Below are 14,949 nucleotides of genomic sequence, written 5' to 3' on the forward strand. Positions count from 1 at the left end.
ACCTCTAAAACAGCTTTGGAAATCGTAATGTACCTTCTCACAAAAACAATTCTTAAATAACATTTTGAATCAGACTACCCTCTGACAGTGATTATATAGGAAAAATACGTCCTGAGTTTCTCACTGGGTTATTAAGTATACAAAATCTTTCCTCTACCCACATCCAGTATTCATTCGTTCATTCATTCATTCCTATTTATACCAATATTCTCCCATTCTCCCTCTCCTCTCATCACCCCTCTTCTCTCTCTCTCTCGTCCCTAACTCCCTCACCACCACCACTGCCTCCCCGCCCAACACACACACAGCTTAAACAAAAGGCTCCCATAAATGTTATTTTCCTAATGAAAATTTCTTGTTTCCATTCTTGGGGATAGCATACTTAGGGGTTACATTAAAGACAAAATATTTGAGGAAGATCAACGCGGATGCTATTCACTTATAAACAGGAAGCCAGGAGGGGGTGGATGAGAAGGAAACAGCTATTCTACTATATCATCTGTTCTGTGAAGTCTGCAAAACATAAGCTTCGGTATCTTTGCTTTCCTCTCCAGAAACACCCCACTACAGAGCAGAATACAATCTTAAGGGTTCTTACTATACTCTTTATCCTTGAAACAAGCCCATAACCTTTTTGAGATTTCCAGCATCATTTATTATTATTGTTTACAATATCAGTATAGGAGTGACATAAACTAAAAAAAAAAAAAAATGCTGCCATTCTTATTCCTGTGCCACTTAAGTGAGTATACACAGTATCTAACGCACACTTGATGCTGATAGGGAATATGAAGCTGGCCAAACTTGGTACCTAAAGGGCTATATGGATCATAATAGTAGGGGTTTAGGCCCAAAACTTGAGATTAAGAATTATTAAAATTTCAGAGCAGCACCCATTAATGCATAGTATTGACTAGAACTAGCCAGTATATTTTATACAAATTGGCACATGAGCTAAAGTGTGAAGCCTGGGCCTGGAGGTGGAAGAAGAGGGAAGATAATTCCAGGAAGTTGAGCTGCAAGGCTGGGGCTATTCTCCCTTACTGATCACTAGCACTTGTCATGGATGGGCTCAATTGGGACCTGTGTTAGAACAAGGAGAGAAAAGGAGTCTAAGTTTGGCTTTGGCAGAGTCTAAGCTGATGGCAGTTGAAGGAATAGGAAAGGAAGGAAACAAGATTCCAGAGGTAGAGAAGTCTGGGTATTTCCAGAATATACCAGCTGTTGAGGCCATTTCCACATGCTGGCTCACATATTAAAAATACAATCAGATATCCATATACTAAACACCAGCCCTGTCTTAACTTCATATTCCCTTCAAGGCGTTAATTTTGATCCCGCTCCAGTTTCCACTGAACAAGCCCCAAGTGCAAAAGAACATGCATAACTGCTGTGTGGTTTTTGCCTTAGGAAAAGTCTCTTAAAGAGGCAGTATACAGAAACACCTTCAGTGGAAAAGCAGGGCAGCCTATAGAAGGTATTAAGACCATAAAAGAAGTTCTTTGTTTAGACAAAATATTTTTTAACCAAAAAAGTGAGAATGTAAACCTTATTGCTTTCAGTTGTAGGACAGCTGGCAGGAGGTTCATTCAGCTAACATTGGGGTTTAAAAGAAATTGGCAGGAGACACAGGCAGATGTGGTTTAGCTGAGTCACAAAAAGAAGTATAAAATGGAGAGGAAGGAATTTGGGGTCTTAATCCAAGTTCTGTCATTGACTTGTTACTTAGGGTTTCCAAACGCCATATGCCCAGTTCAGTGCTTTGAAAATATGTCTCCACTGTAAACCTCATCTGATAGGGAAAAAATGAGGATCAGAAAAGTTGTATAAATATGAGTGATGATGCCAAGGTCATAACACGCATTTCTCAAGCTATCAAACTCACCCTTCCTTAATCATTGCTGGAACATAACCATGTAGCATTCTTTTACAGGTAGAGGCAAAATGTCAACATGAAAGAGTAACATCAAATAGTTGCTTCAGGGATTAAAAGACTTTTTTTTCTCCCTTTGCAGGGCAGATGAGGCATGAGACTATTGCATCAAAGAATTGAGTAACATCTTATTTTTCACCTGTCATGTTATGTAAAACAGCAAAATTGTCTCTACTTAAATGTTTTTCATATATATTTTAAAATATATGCTGCTAGAAGGGCTTATAATTTATTCTATTAACGCTTTCAAGTGAAATAAACATGTTATAATTCTACTTAAAGATATTAAGGTAACATTTTCACATATTTCATTTTGAGGGCTTCATTTAATTGAAGTAAATTGGGAAGAAAAATAAGTAACACCAGAAAACTGCATGGGTCTTAAGATTAGCTTTTTTAAATCAGGAAATAAATGTAACTACATATCTGATTAAGAATAAACACTCTCTGTAAAGCTCCCCAAATTCCTTTATTATATGTTAAAATACTGGAAAGGTCTGAACTTCATTCCAAAAATTAAGAAGCAACTACTATTAAAATAAATATTCTTTATCTTTCTCATCTCTATACTGATTGCTATCAACATGCAGTACTTAATAAATCGTAATTTTAACATTTTGATATACAGCATTATAAATGTGCAACCCAATTACAAAAGTACTAATAGGAATGAATATTATATATTATTTATAAAATAGAGATTTTGAAATAAGAATACTTCTTCATGGAAACAATATTATAAATAACCATGTGATCCCATGCCAAATTGTAAAGGCCAGTTAAGCCATGATATGGTTAAATCTTAACTTTAAAATACCTAATTACTAAGTAAAATACTGATTATACACAACATATGGAGAATTCTGGGTTTTAGGAACAGAGTATCCCTATCCCCTGTCTATAAATGCAGCAGAAAGAAGAGAAAGGAAATAAGGCAACTCTGAGTCCTGGAAATCATACTCCAGAGATTCATCCAAAAAAGAAGAAAAACAAAAAGGCTTGCCAAAAAAATTTAGTTCTCCTGATGGGGACATTTATAAGTCAGACTTTCTAAGTCAGGGACAGATAATAGTCCACATAGAGAACTCGAACTCTTGAAATTTTCTGCATAGTGTGGAAACTATTGGACAAGAAGCCTTTACAGACAAGTTTAGTTTTTTTAGAGGCCTACTGACAAGCACAATGTACACTTTTACCATTCCTGTATAAGTATTTTAAAAACCAGATGGTATAGGAATGGAAAAAAATTGATCTTTTTTCAAAAATATAATTTAGGCAATAATACACATTTCAAAGGGCAACGTGGAAATTCTCATGTTTCCAATCACCTCTCCATGGGTCACTAAGATACTTTAGTAAAACTTATGCCAAATAAAAGCTTATTAAAAAATAAAAACCCAAAAGTTAATAACTAAGATTTCTGTTCTTTCTAAAGAATGTAGATTTGTTAAATGTTTCAATTGTTAGACTGGTCGATAAGAGTTCTATTTCATCCAGTGGCTCTCAAGTGCAGGTAGTTTTGCCCCACAGGGGACAATTGCCAATGTCTGAAAGCATTTCCGCTTGTCACAACTGGGGGAAGATTACTACATTTATGTGGTAGGTTAAATTAGTTTCCATAACAAATTACCACAAATTAGGTGCCATAACAAATGACTACAAATTTGGTGGCAAAAACAACAGAAGTGTAATTTTCACAGTTCCAGAGGCCAGAAGAGGAAATCAAGGTACGGGCAGGGCCATCCTCCCCCAAACTCTCTGGTGAAGAATCCTTCCTTGCCTCTTCCTAGCATCTGGGAGTCGCTGGCAACCTTGGCATTCCTTGGCTGGTGGTAGCAGTATCAGTCCAACACCTGCCTCTGTCTTCACATGATCATCTTCCCTCTGTGTATGTCTCTGTCTCTATGTCCAAATCGCCCTCTCATTTCTTTTATAAAGACCACAGTCATTAGGTTTAGGGCTAACCGTAATCTAGAATGACCTTATTTTGGTTATTATATCTGCAAAGACCCTACTCCCAAATAAGGTCACTCTCACAGGTACCAAAGATCCGAGATTAAACATATCTTTTTGTGGTATGCAATTCACTCATCACATATGTAGGGGCCAGGGATGCTGTTAACGTTTTAGAGTAACAGCTTGACATGACAAAGAATTATCCAGCCCAAAATGTCAATAGTGCCAAAGCTGAAAAACCCTGATTTTGAACAGATACATCGCAACCCTGATTCTTCAATGTGATGATGATTCTTAATAATCTTCTAATGGCCCTGTGGCCCTCAATTTCTCTTCTGCATAGTTTAGGTGCAGACATTTTAAAGTGTGAGCATTTTTTGCCACTCTTCCCTCCCAAAAACACCCTCCTTCGAGGGGCCTATTTTGAGGACTTTTTATGATGAAAAACCATATGCCGGATGGATGCTGAAATGCAAACCAGGAAAACAGTTACAGCCCATTAGCTATCTCACTGCTCTTGGCAAAGTTACAAAAGCACTTTGGGCTTCAAAATCAATCAAATGAGGTATCTAAATTCCCTTTCAGGTTCTCAGAAGTAAGTTAAGTGTAAGGCTTTTAAAAGCTTCTGGTTTGGGATTAGGGACACATTAGTAAGATAACCTCAGTAACTTCAAAAATGCCAGGAAAATGCTATTTTCAAAGAAAAGAATAACAACTCCTTAAAGATAACATTCATTATTTCTATACTAACATTATTTGAGATATTCTATGTTTAAATAGTGGCAATTTTTATTAGGAGTAGAGCTTATTTTTAGCAAAGTGCTGTGAAGTTTGTTCACCTACATTGGTATGTATGTCATAAGTTGTTAATTTCTAACGTTCACCTTATATTGTGCAATGTATGAAACCAGCTGTAAAGCTAATGTCAAAAGATTATACTCTAGGACAAATAGCCTCAACACATGTGATTTGTTTCTTTTGGTGGGATACATGCCTTTGGAAAATGATACCTAAGAACATTAACAGATTTCTCAACTATTATTTTAGTTGAATGCCTATGTAAACTGAAGCTTTTGCAGGTAAACTAATTTTTTTGTTTCTTTTCAAACAATCTCAAAGTAGCAGAAACATTTCAAGAACAGAACATTTTCTCCTCTGAACCATGACAGAGTAAGTTTCTGACCTGATGCTTTATGCCCCTTTAAAACATTGCCATCGATTTCCTACAAAGGACATTCCCCATTCATCCCAATACAGTCATTAAAATCAGAGAATGAATGTATATGCAGCACCATCCCCAATCTAAGTTTCCAAAAAAAAAAAAAGTCCCTATATTGCACTTGGTAGCAAAAGATTCCAGCTCAGAATCACATATTACCATTGGCTGCCACTTCTCTCCACTGTGGCTTCACTCTGGAACCACTACAGTCTCTTCTGACTTCATAACCTTGACAATTTTTTAAATTCCAAGACAGTTCAGCTGTAATATGATTAGATTTGAGGCAGGCACCTTTGGCGGTGATGCTCTGCTCTTCTCACCAGATCCTCTCCTATGGCACACCATTTTTTTGGTCTTTGATCAGAGTGCTATCTGCCAAGCTTCTCCACCATAAAGTTACTCTCTTTCCCTTGATATTAATAAGCATATTCTGAAGAGTTACTTTGAATCTTTAATACTTTGTACCTCATCAAACTTTTCATTGATTCATTTTTTAATCTACATCAGCTGGTACTCATGAATCCCCATATTATTAAATGGGTTACAATCCACAAATATTATTATTTATTTTGACGCTCAATTTGTCCCAGATTTGTCCAGTGGGAAACCCCTTCATGTCGGCTCCTCTACCTTTTTGACATGACTCATTATCCTTTGAGAACTTCATTGCTTTCTCGCACAAGATGTTCTACGCTTACCTGCTACTTTCCCACTCTAGCCCTGAAATCAGCCATTTCCCCAAGAAGCTTTGGTTACTATTAGTAAAGAATGGTATTTAGAATCCAAGATCTGTGTGCTAAGTATATGCATCACTACTGGAAATCACTGCTAAGAATACATGTGCCCACATGCATATACAACTTATAATGTGTATCATATAAATATATATGATATGCATATGTATTCATCATACATATATTTACACATATACTTGTTTAAATCTATATACCTACAGATATAGACATAGATAAAGAGATAGAGATTTAATGTCATGGATTCACATGGATACTGCCAATTGCAATCCAGCACCACAGGATTCATTCTACTTTTCCCCCTATCTTTATCACATTCTTCTCTAGTGAAAAACCTAGATCCTATTATCTTTCCTAGATTTAATTATTTGATCAATCACCTTGTATATGACTAAACTCTTATTGCCACTGCCACGCCTGTCCCCACAGATATGTCTTCCTTACCCACTCAGGCTCCAACCTCCATCACTGGTCTGACCCTCCTACATGCTTTACCCCCACATCTTGTTTGGGATCAGACATCACCCAGCTGCTGTTCCCGCACAAAGCCTTGTTAACTGCTCAACTCTGGGACCCTGTGTCAAGCTGCCAGCTGCAGAAGTACCCATTCACTGTGCTCAGGTTCTAACACTCCACACCAGGCTGCCCTCCCACCTGGATGCCATCCTTACCAGGCTCAGGCTCAGATACCTTATCTGGGCCCTTTGGGCTCCACCCACTCAGTGAGGATGTCTCCTTGCTCTTCCCCACCCAATAACTACAGGACCTATTGAGGGAAAGATGAAAGGGGGAAGGAAGAAAGGGAGTGACGGTGACAGAAGATGAGGAACAGTCAGTTGCACTAATTCTTAGCAAATATTTAAACATATAATTTTATCGTGATGATAAATTTCAGGTAAAAATTCTGATGCCTCAGAAACATCGCTACGAAACGTAGGTTTAGGCTGGGCACAGTAGCTCTTGCCTGTAATCCCAACATCTTGGGAGGCCAAGGCAGGAGGATCGCTTGAGCCTAGGAGTTCAGGGCCAGCATAGACAACATGACAAAATCCCATCTCTCAAAAAAAATACAAAAATTAGCCAGGTGTGTAGTCCCAGCCATGCAGGAGGCTGAAGTGGGAGGATCCTGTGAGCCCAGAGGTCAAGGCTGCAGTGAGCTATGAGTGTGCCTCTGCACTCCAGCCTGAGTGACAGAGTGAGACCCTGTCTCAAAAATTAAATAAATAAATAAATGTAGGCTTATGGTTAATCTGTTTCCTTTAAGCAGTTTAAATGTCTTTAAAGGTAAAAACTGGACCAGGCGCAATGGCTCATGCCTGTTATCCTAGCACTTTGGGAGGCTGAGGCTGGTGGATCACCTCAGGTCAGGAGTTGGAAACCAGCCTGGCCAACACGGAGAAACCCCATCTCTACTAAAAAATACAAAATTAGCCAGGCGTGGTGGCACATGCGTATAATCCCAGCTACTCGGGAGGCTGAGGCAAGAGAATTGCTTGAACCTGGGAGGCGGAGGCTATGGTGAGCCAAGATCGCACCATTGCACTCTAGCCTGGGCAACAAGAGTGAAACTCTGTCTCAAATTAATTAATTAATTAATTAATTAGAGATAAAAACTGCTAGCATGTTCTACTAAGAAATGGACTAACCAATGTCAGACATATGTGGGTGCTTGAATAATATTTGTTTCAAAAGTATTTATCACCAGAAAGCTGCTGTTTGGGGTGAAGGGCCAGTAGGGAAGGGGGTTCATAAAGGGAGTGCAAAAGCCACATCCTCTGGAAGTTAAAAGGATCATTTAAAATGACAAATATTTCTTATTTATAAGGATTACCTTAAAGGAATCCCTGTACCTAATTTTATTTCAGGACTCAAACTGTGTCAGTACGTCATTCAGAGCAAATCAGACATTTAGATGCCCATGCTCTTCTGTCAGTAGTTCTCAATTTTCATAGACATTTCCAATTAGCTCAGAAAGACAACTGGATATTGTGTCTAAGCACTGTGTTTAAGGAAATAGGTACTGGATTGACCAATGTCAAATTTCCTGCTCTGCTACTTAACTAAATATGTGTACTTGGGCAATTACTTAACCTAAGCCGCAATTTCTTCATCTTGAGCCCAGAAGGTCAAGGCTGCAGTGAGCCATGAATGTGCCTCTGCCCTCCAGCCTGAGTAACAGAGCGAGAATCCCCCAGGAGTGCAGAGGTTCTCAGAACTGCAATACTCTGAGGTAAATTTTGAAAGGTGAATCAGGGATAGAAGAATTGGGGATATCGAGAAGGGAGAAAAATGTCCTGACAATTCTTTTTTTCTAACTGAGACTAAAAAAAGCTAACACATGGAGCTATACTATAACTATTTATAACTATTCTTATTATTAACATTTGGCTCAAAGTCTTAGGTTAACAGAAAACCTATGTCCAAGTATGTAGTTCTATGCATCTAGGTAAAAACTATCCAGTAAATCTCACAATATTCTTTGGCAAAGAGAAAACTGAATTTCACAGAGATCAATACAGAATCTAGAAAACACTGTCAGCTTGTTTCCTAGAATTTAAGACAATTTTTAATTCTTTAAATTTGATGCTAACTTCATAACTTTTGTCTTGTACATTATTCCACAATTTTAGCTTAAGTGGAGCTAAAAGGACAGAACTTATGCCATATACATACAGGAACATACCCTTCCCCATTCATCTTATTGATTTACACCTTCATTTATTCCACTTTCATTTGTTCCTATCTTTTTTTTTCTCTTTAGAGCTCTGCTCTGCATATCAACTTAAACCTGATGCCTATGGAATAAGTACCTACCTAACAGTGTACTCTCTAGGCCATATCATTTTAAAGCTGTGGTTTTCAACTGGCTTAGAATCCCATGGTTAAAGCTACATGGGGAGGTGTTAAAACTCTTAACGCCCACACTGAATCCCAAGCCAAATGAACCAGAGTATTGTAGGGCAAGATCCAGGCATCAGGATTTTTCAAGCTCTCTGGTGATTCCAACATACAGACAAGTGGAGAATCAGTTCTACGATGAATCCAGAATGCACTCGTTCCCAGAACTGCAATACTCTCAGGTGAACCAGGGATAGAAGAATTGAGGATACCCAGAAGGGGGAAAAATGTCCTGGACAATTTTGTTTCTCTCTCTCCCTCTTTCTTTCATGTATTTATTTTGACAGTTTTGCTGTGTCAGGAGTGGCACCATCACCATCATAGCTCACTGCAGCCTCAAACTTTTGGGCTGAAGCAATCTTTCTGCCTCGGCGTCCCAAGTACCTGGGACTACAGGTGTACATCACCACAACCACAATCGCCACTTGTTAAAATTTTTTATAGAGAGGGGGTTTTGCTATGTTGCCCAGGATGGTCTTGAACTCCTGGATTCCAGCCGTCCTCCCACCTCACCATTCAAAAGTGCTGGGATTCCGGACAATCCTTTATAAATGGTACGATGGAAAAAGAGATGTGGTGCAAGGAAATTTAGAACTGAAGCAACCCAAGATGTTCTGTCCAAGTTCTTAACAACTAGACCTTTTAAAAGGTATTTATATAAATTAATAGTCTTACTTTTTGATTACCCTTCCCTCTCTATGGTGTGTTACAAAAATTCAATATATTATAAGCCCATGAAAATAAATTCCCATGAAAGTTCGAAAACTTTATGCAGAATAATGTCCCAATTTTAGTTACTGATGGCCAGTATTTACCAGCTTGAGAGGTGGTGGCGTTTTATTATCCTCACTGGCTGCTAACCTTTACAACACAGAAATCTGCAATAGGTTGGATGGAATACTTTCAACATGAACAGTAATTATAAACAAGTGAAAGGAAAACGGCAACGTTCGTGTTGGCTTTGGTAATGCTTTGCATGTAATCCCTCTGTCAAACTGTCTTAAACAAACAATAAAACATGTAACAATCACACACAATTTTGTTTCCAAAGACCACAGTGTAAAATGAAGATACACACACATTATCCTGTAAGTTGCGGGTCTTTAGTTGGCTGGTTGGTTGATTATGATGGCTTTTCTTTCCCCACTCAGCTGTAAAAGAAAATATCCTCAAAGCCAACCCACGGCCCAAGAGGAGGGAAGGAGGTGATACTCTAGCCTTATTCTCGATTCAAGAGAAGGGAGTAGGTCTTGGGGAAAAGTGGCTTTCAAAATTCATGGCACATTTGCACAAGCCAAGTCGCTAGCTGGTCCCCGCATCCACCCACACAACCCACCGCCCTCTTCCTAGGAAAAACCAGACTCCGCCCTGTTACCTACGCGCCCCACTCGCGGGGCGCTGTTTGTTCAAGACTCGCCCCAAAGAGCTCAGGAGCGCGAGCCGCCCCGGTTCCAGGGTTCAGCTTAGGTGACACAGCGTAGCCAATGGGAGGCCGCCGCCGCCGCCTCTCGCCACCCGCCCTGGCCAACATCCCCGCGCCTCTCCCCGCCACCCTTGCCCCGCGCGCCGGCGATGCCCTCCGCCCGCGAGGACCCGAGCCTCGTGCGCCCCTTCCTGCGCGCCCTTTGCCCTCTATACCCCGCGGCTGTACCCATCACACCTGGGGCACTGTCGTCAGCCGAGCTTGGGCGCGCAGTGGCGAGAAGGCACTGGAGGAGGAGGAGGAGCCGGGGCGTAGGCGCCCGGGCCCCCAGCAGGCCGGAGAGGGCGCGCATGGCGCCGGGGGGTCCGCCTCGGCCCCGGTAGAGACCGCTCCCTCGGCTCGCAGGTGCCCGGAGTCCCTGCGCACACTCGCCGGTGGCCCAGCGCCCGCTGCCAATGCCGCGGACAGGACGCTGGAGAAAAGGCGGAATGGGAGGGGCCCGGCCGCCTTGCCCCACTCCCCGGAGACGCTCTCTCCGCGCCCGGCCGTCCATCAATTATGCAGCCCTCAGCCGGCTGCTGGCGGGCCCGGATGTGCGTTCCACCTCCCGGCGGCCTCTCCGGCCTCCGCCCTCTCGGCTCGGGAGAGAGCTTAGGCAGGTGATGCTGTACCCGAGAGACTTGAAGGAAAGCGCCACATTTTGAGATTGAGTCAGAAGTCCTTTATTTGCCGGCGACCTTTGGGCTAACGCTCAAAATCTCTTGGACCCGTAGAATGGGCTTTGTTTCTTTTTATACCTGGCTTGAAGGAGGGGAGGGGGAGCTTGGCTGAAGCAAATTTTTACAGAAGCAGAGCATGGCTGAAGCAAATTTTTACAGAAGCAGAGCAAGCAAAAGTTAAGAGAAGTGGTGCCGGGCGAAGGGCTCTCTGTATCGTAAGCAGGCACATTCCTAAGTGGAGATGGTACCTTATCAGTAAGTGCATTCCGGAGTGCGAGTGACGGGGGGCTAAGATGGAGATACTCAGGTTCACACCTAAGATGGAGTTAGGCTAACTTGAGGTAGGTTAACCACAATGTCCACCCTAGCTCCTGGGGAAGAGGTTGAAATTTTCCCTGCAGACTGGCCTTTGCACTTCACCTGAGGCAGGGTTCACTAATTTACTTTGATGGGATGCATGAGAATATAGAAGACACTTTTCTCTTGTGACAGAGGCTTATTTTTGCTCAGGTGTAAAGTTCTATCCAGCTGCCAGACAACTTGAACTAATCTTTCTTTGCTTTGCCTGCCAATTGCACACACCCTCTCTTCGAGTCTCTCAAGGCTTAACTGATTTTCTCCGGATGAAAGTTTCAGAGTCCCAAGGCCCCATATCAGGTTGATTTTACCTTATTTTTGTTTGTTAAGCCTAGCAGCTTCTGAGGAGCCACCTAGAGCTCAAGAAACAATAGCGACAGAGTAGATAAACTGCACAAAGACTTTGACCTTTGTTAAATTCGAACACGGTTTAAGATAATGCTATCTCTTACCCACAAGGCTGTAGCTTGGCGTTTTCAGTGCTCTGGACAAAATTAAATAAAACAACTAATTAGTGCTTTACGGGGGGTTGAGGGAGGTTGGGGGGTGGAGAGAGAAATCTATGTTATAACATTGAAATACATTGATTTGATTTCTCTCCGGGATGTTATAACACGCTAAAAGATATTTTAAAGATTTTCATGAGCTTTGTCTGCTCTCCCTTTGGTTTTTGGAGTTCAGCTTTCACATTCTTAAATTCGAAATATAACAGGGTTTAAAGAAAAGGATTAGAAAGAAAGATACAAATTCTGAAAACTGAACTATTTAACAAAACCTATGCTTACTCCAGACAAGGATAGTTAATTTTTTATTGGTACATATTATTAAAATATGCCCGTTTCTGGTTTAGTATTATATGCGCAAAACTTTAGAAAAAGAATGTAGATTCCTCAAATTGGCAGTAACAGAATATGAATGATACAATTCATTCAACAGTATCATCTAGCGGGTGCCAGTCATTGTGTTCAAAATAGGCTGAATAGGCACACATGCACGCATGCACATTTGCACACACAGAAATTAACTTAGACGACTATTTATCTGTGAATGACAAATCTCAGAAAAGCCTCTTCAGAAAATTATGGTTACAATGATTAAGAATGAAACTTTAAACGATGCCTTCAAGGACCAAATCTTATACACTGTGACCCTCTCAGGGCTTGGTAAACCCAAATTGCCTGAACAATGGCTGCTTCATCACGCCTCTGTTTTGCTACCCCGCATCCGGTCTCAGGACTAACTGTACACGTTTCCCTGTAATTAAATAGTGTACAGTAAGCACTTCTCATATCAAACTAAACTCTGAGTGACCTTTCCCCGTTAGTCTCATAAAATCCTTAGACACAAATTCACCCTTCTTCAAATGAGCTCAAATTAAAGAAACATTTTTTCAGTTGAATCAGCCTGTTTATGACCAGAAAAAATTCACTTGCCCAAGTAGATGCTGATCCCCAATGTTGCTTTTGCTGTTAGAGCAAAACAAGTTGAGAAAGAAATATAATTCTCATTTTGCTAAGCGTTTTGAAAGTCTTTTCATCATTGTTCCTGTTCTATGTTTAGATATTTGATATTTCCAGCCTTATCCACACTCTACTTTTTCAAATGCTTCATATCCTTTAAAACCGGCTTATCAACTACCTTCCCTATACAGCATTTTCTGACCTTTCTGGTCCAAATTGACCTTTCTCTTTATGGTGAAATAAATATTGCCACAAGCACTTTGACACTCTCATCATCATGAGCTGTATTAAGGGGAAATAAGGGGCCTATGTTTTCTCCCTTTGAGTTGAGTGGGCTCTGTGACTCCCGTAACCTACTGAATATTGCTGAAGAGATATTGTGTGGGCTTTCTGTTCCAGACCACAAGAACTTCCACTTCCTTTCTCTTGGAAACCTTGCTCATAGAAGACAGCTGCCAGTTAAATAGTACTACTGCATTACCCTGAGACTGCCACACTGTGAAAAACCCAAACTCCATGGAAGATCCCTTAAAAATAAAGTCAGGTTAAGTAAAAAAGGAATATGAAGGTTTATTGTACATAAAAAAGAATAGTTCACGAACTGGAAGACTTGAAATCAAAAGTGGTAAGAAACTTGACAGGAGAGTTACAGTGCAGCTTCTAAAGCATTAATGAGGAAGTGCATTGACCGCTATCGTGACTGGCTGTAAAAAACATATTCCTTTTTGGACAAGTAGAGCTGTATAAGGGTATTTGTCTATAACGGTTTGGTTCAATTTTATCAACCTTAACTTTCATTAATGGTTAGAGATTGCATTTCAGTGAAATCAGGATAGCTTAAGTTTTGGTTATGTGGCTATTGGTGGTTGACCTAGGGATATACTATGGCCTCCATTGTGATTATACTTTAACAAATCCCCTCCTACAGGACCTTAAATCATTGTTGATTGTTTCCTTTGCTGTGCAGAAGCTTTTTAGACCGATTCAATCCCATTTGTCTATTGTTGCTTGGTTGCTTGTGCTTTAAAGGTCTTACACAACATATCATTGCTTAGACTGATGTTCTGGAACGCTTCCTTAAAGTTTTCATCTAATTGTTTCACAGTTCCAGGTCTTAGATTTAAACCCTTAGCCCATTTTAATTTTACTTTTCTGTACAGTTAGATGTAGGGGTCTAGTTTCATCCTCCTACGTGTGTAATTACCCAGTTTACCCAGCACCATTATTAAGCAGACTGTCCTTTTCCCATTGTATGCTCTTGGTGCTGTTGTTGAAGATGAGTTGGCTGTAAATGCATGGATTTATATCTGGGTTCTCTATTGTGTTCTATTGGTCTATATGTCTATTTTCATGCCAGTACTATGCTAATTTGATTACTATAGCTTTTTTTTAAATCTTTGACTTTTATTTTAAGTTCCAGGGTACATGTGCAGGATATGCAGGTTTGTTACATAGGTAAATGTGTGCCATGGTGGTTTGCTTCACAGATCATCCCATCACCTACGTATTAAGCCCAGCATGCATTAGCTGTTCTTCCTAATGTTCTCCTTCCTGCAACGCTCCACCCCCAAAAGGCCCAGTATGTGTCCATGTGATCTCATCATTCAGCACCCACTTAAAGGTGAGAATATGCGGTGTTTGGTTTTCTTTTCCTGTGTTGGTTTGCTAAGGGTAACAGCTTCCAGCTCCATCTATGTCCCTGCAAAGGACATGATCTCATTCCTTTTTATAGCTGCATAGTATTTAATGACTTATATATACAACATTTTCTTTATCCAGTCTATCATTGATGGGCATTTGGATTGATTCCACGTCTTTACTATTGTGAATAGTTGGTTACTGTATCTTTGCAGTAATTTTTGAAGTCAAGTAATATGATGCCTCCAGCTTTGTTTGCTTTTGTTTTTTGTATTTTTTGCAATTGCTTTCAGTTTTCAGGGTCTTCATGGTTTCATATAAATTTTAACATTTGTTCTATTTCTGTGAAGAATGGCATTGGTATTTTAATAAGGATTGCATTAAATCTGTAAATTGCTTTGGATAGTATTGTCATTTTAGCAATATTACTTTTTCCAATCCATGACATAGAATATCCTTGTTTAAATGTTCTGTTCAATTACTTTAATCAGTTTTTTATAGTTATCTTTGTATAGATCTATCAGTGTTGGTGCACAGATATATAATTGTTATATTTTCTTGCTGATTTGACGTTTTTATCATTATGTAACCTTC

At 40.1% G+C, this 14,949-nt stretch overlaps 1 protein-coding gene across 1 annotated transcript in view; it reads right to left on the minus strand.

Moving 5' to 3' along the window:
• EMB (embigin) overlaps positions 1-10,664 on the minus strand; it is a 48,229-nt gene extending 37,565 nt beyond the window's left edge. The window contains exon 1 of the mRNA XM_012449555.2: positions 10,419-10,664. Coding sequence (XP_012304978.2) covers positions 10,419-10,533 — 115 coding nt within the window. The 5' untranslated portion in view covers positions 10,534-10,664. The remainder of the gene's footprint in view (positions 1-10,418) is intronic.
• Between the last annotated feature and the right edge of the window lie 4,285 nt (positions 10,665-14,949).

This window comes from Aotus nancymaae, unplaced genomic scaffold (genome assembly GCF_030222135.1).
Source record: "Aotus nancymaae isolate 86718 unplaced genomic scaffold, 86718_ANA_hifiasm-v0.15.2.pri h1tg000014l, whole genome shotgun sequence".
Taxonomy (NCBI): Eukaryota; Metazoa; Chordata; class Mammalia; order Primates; family Aotidae; genus Aotus; species Aotus nancymaae.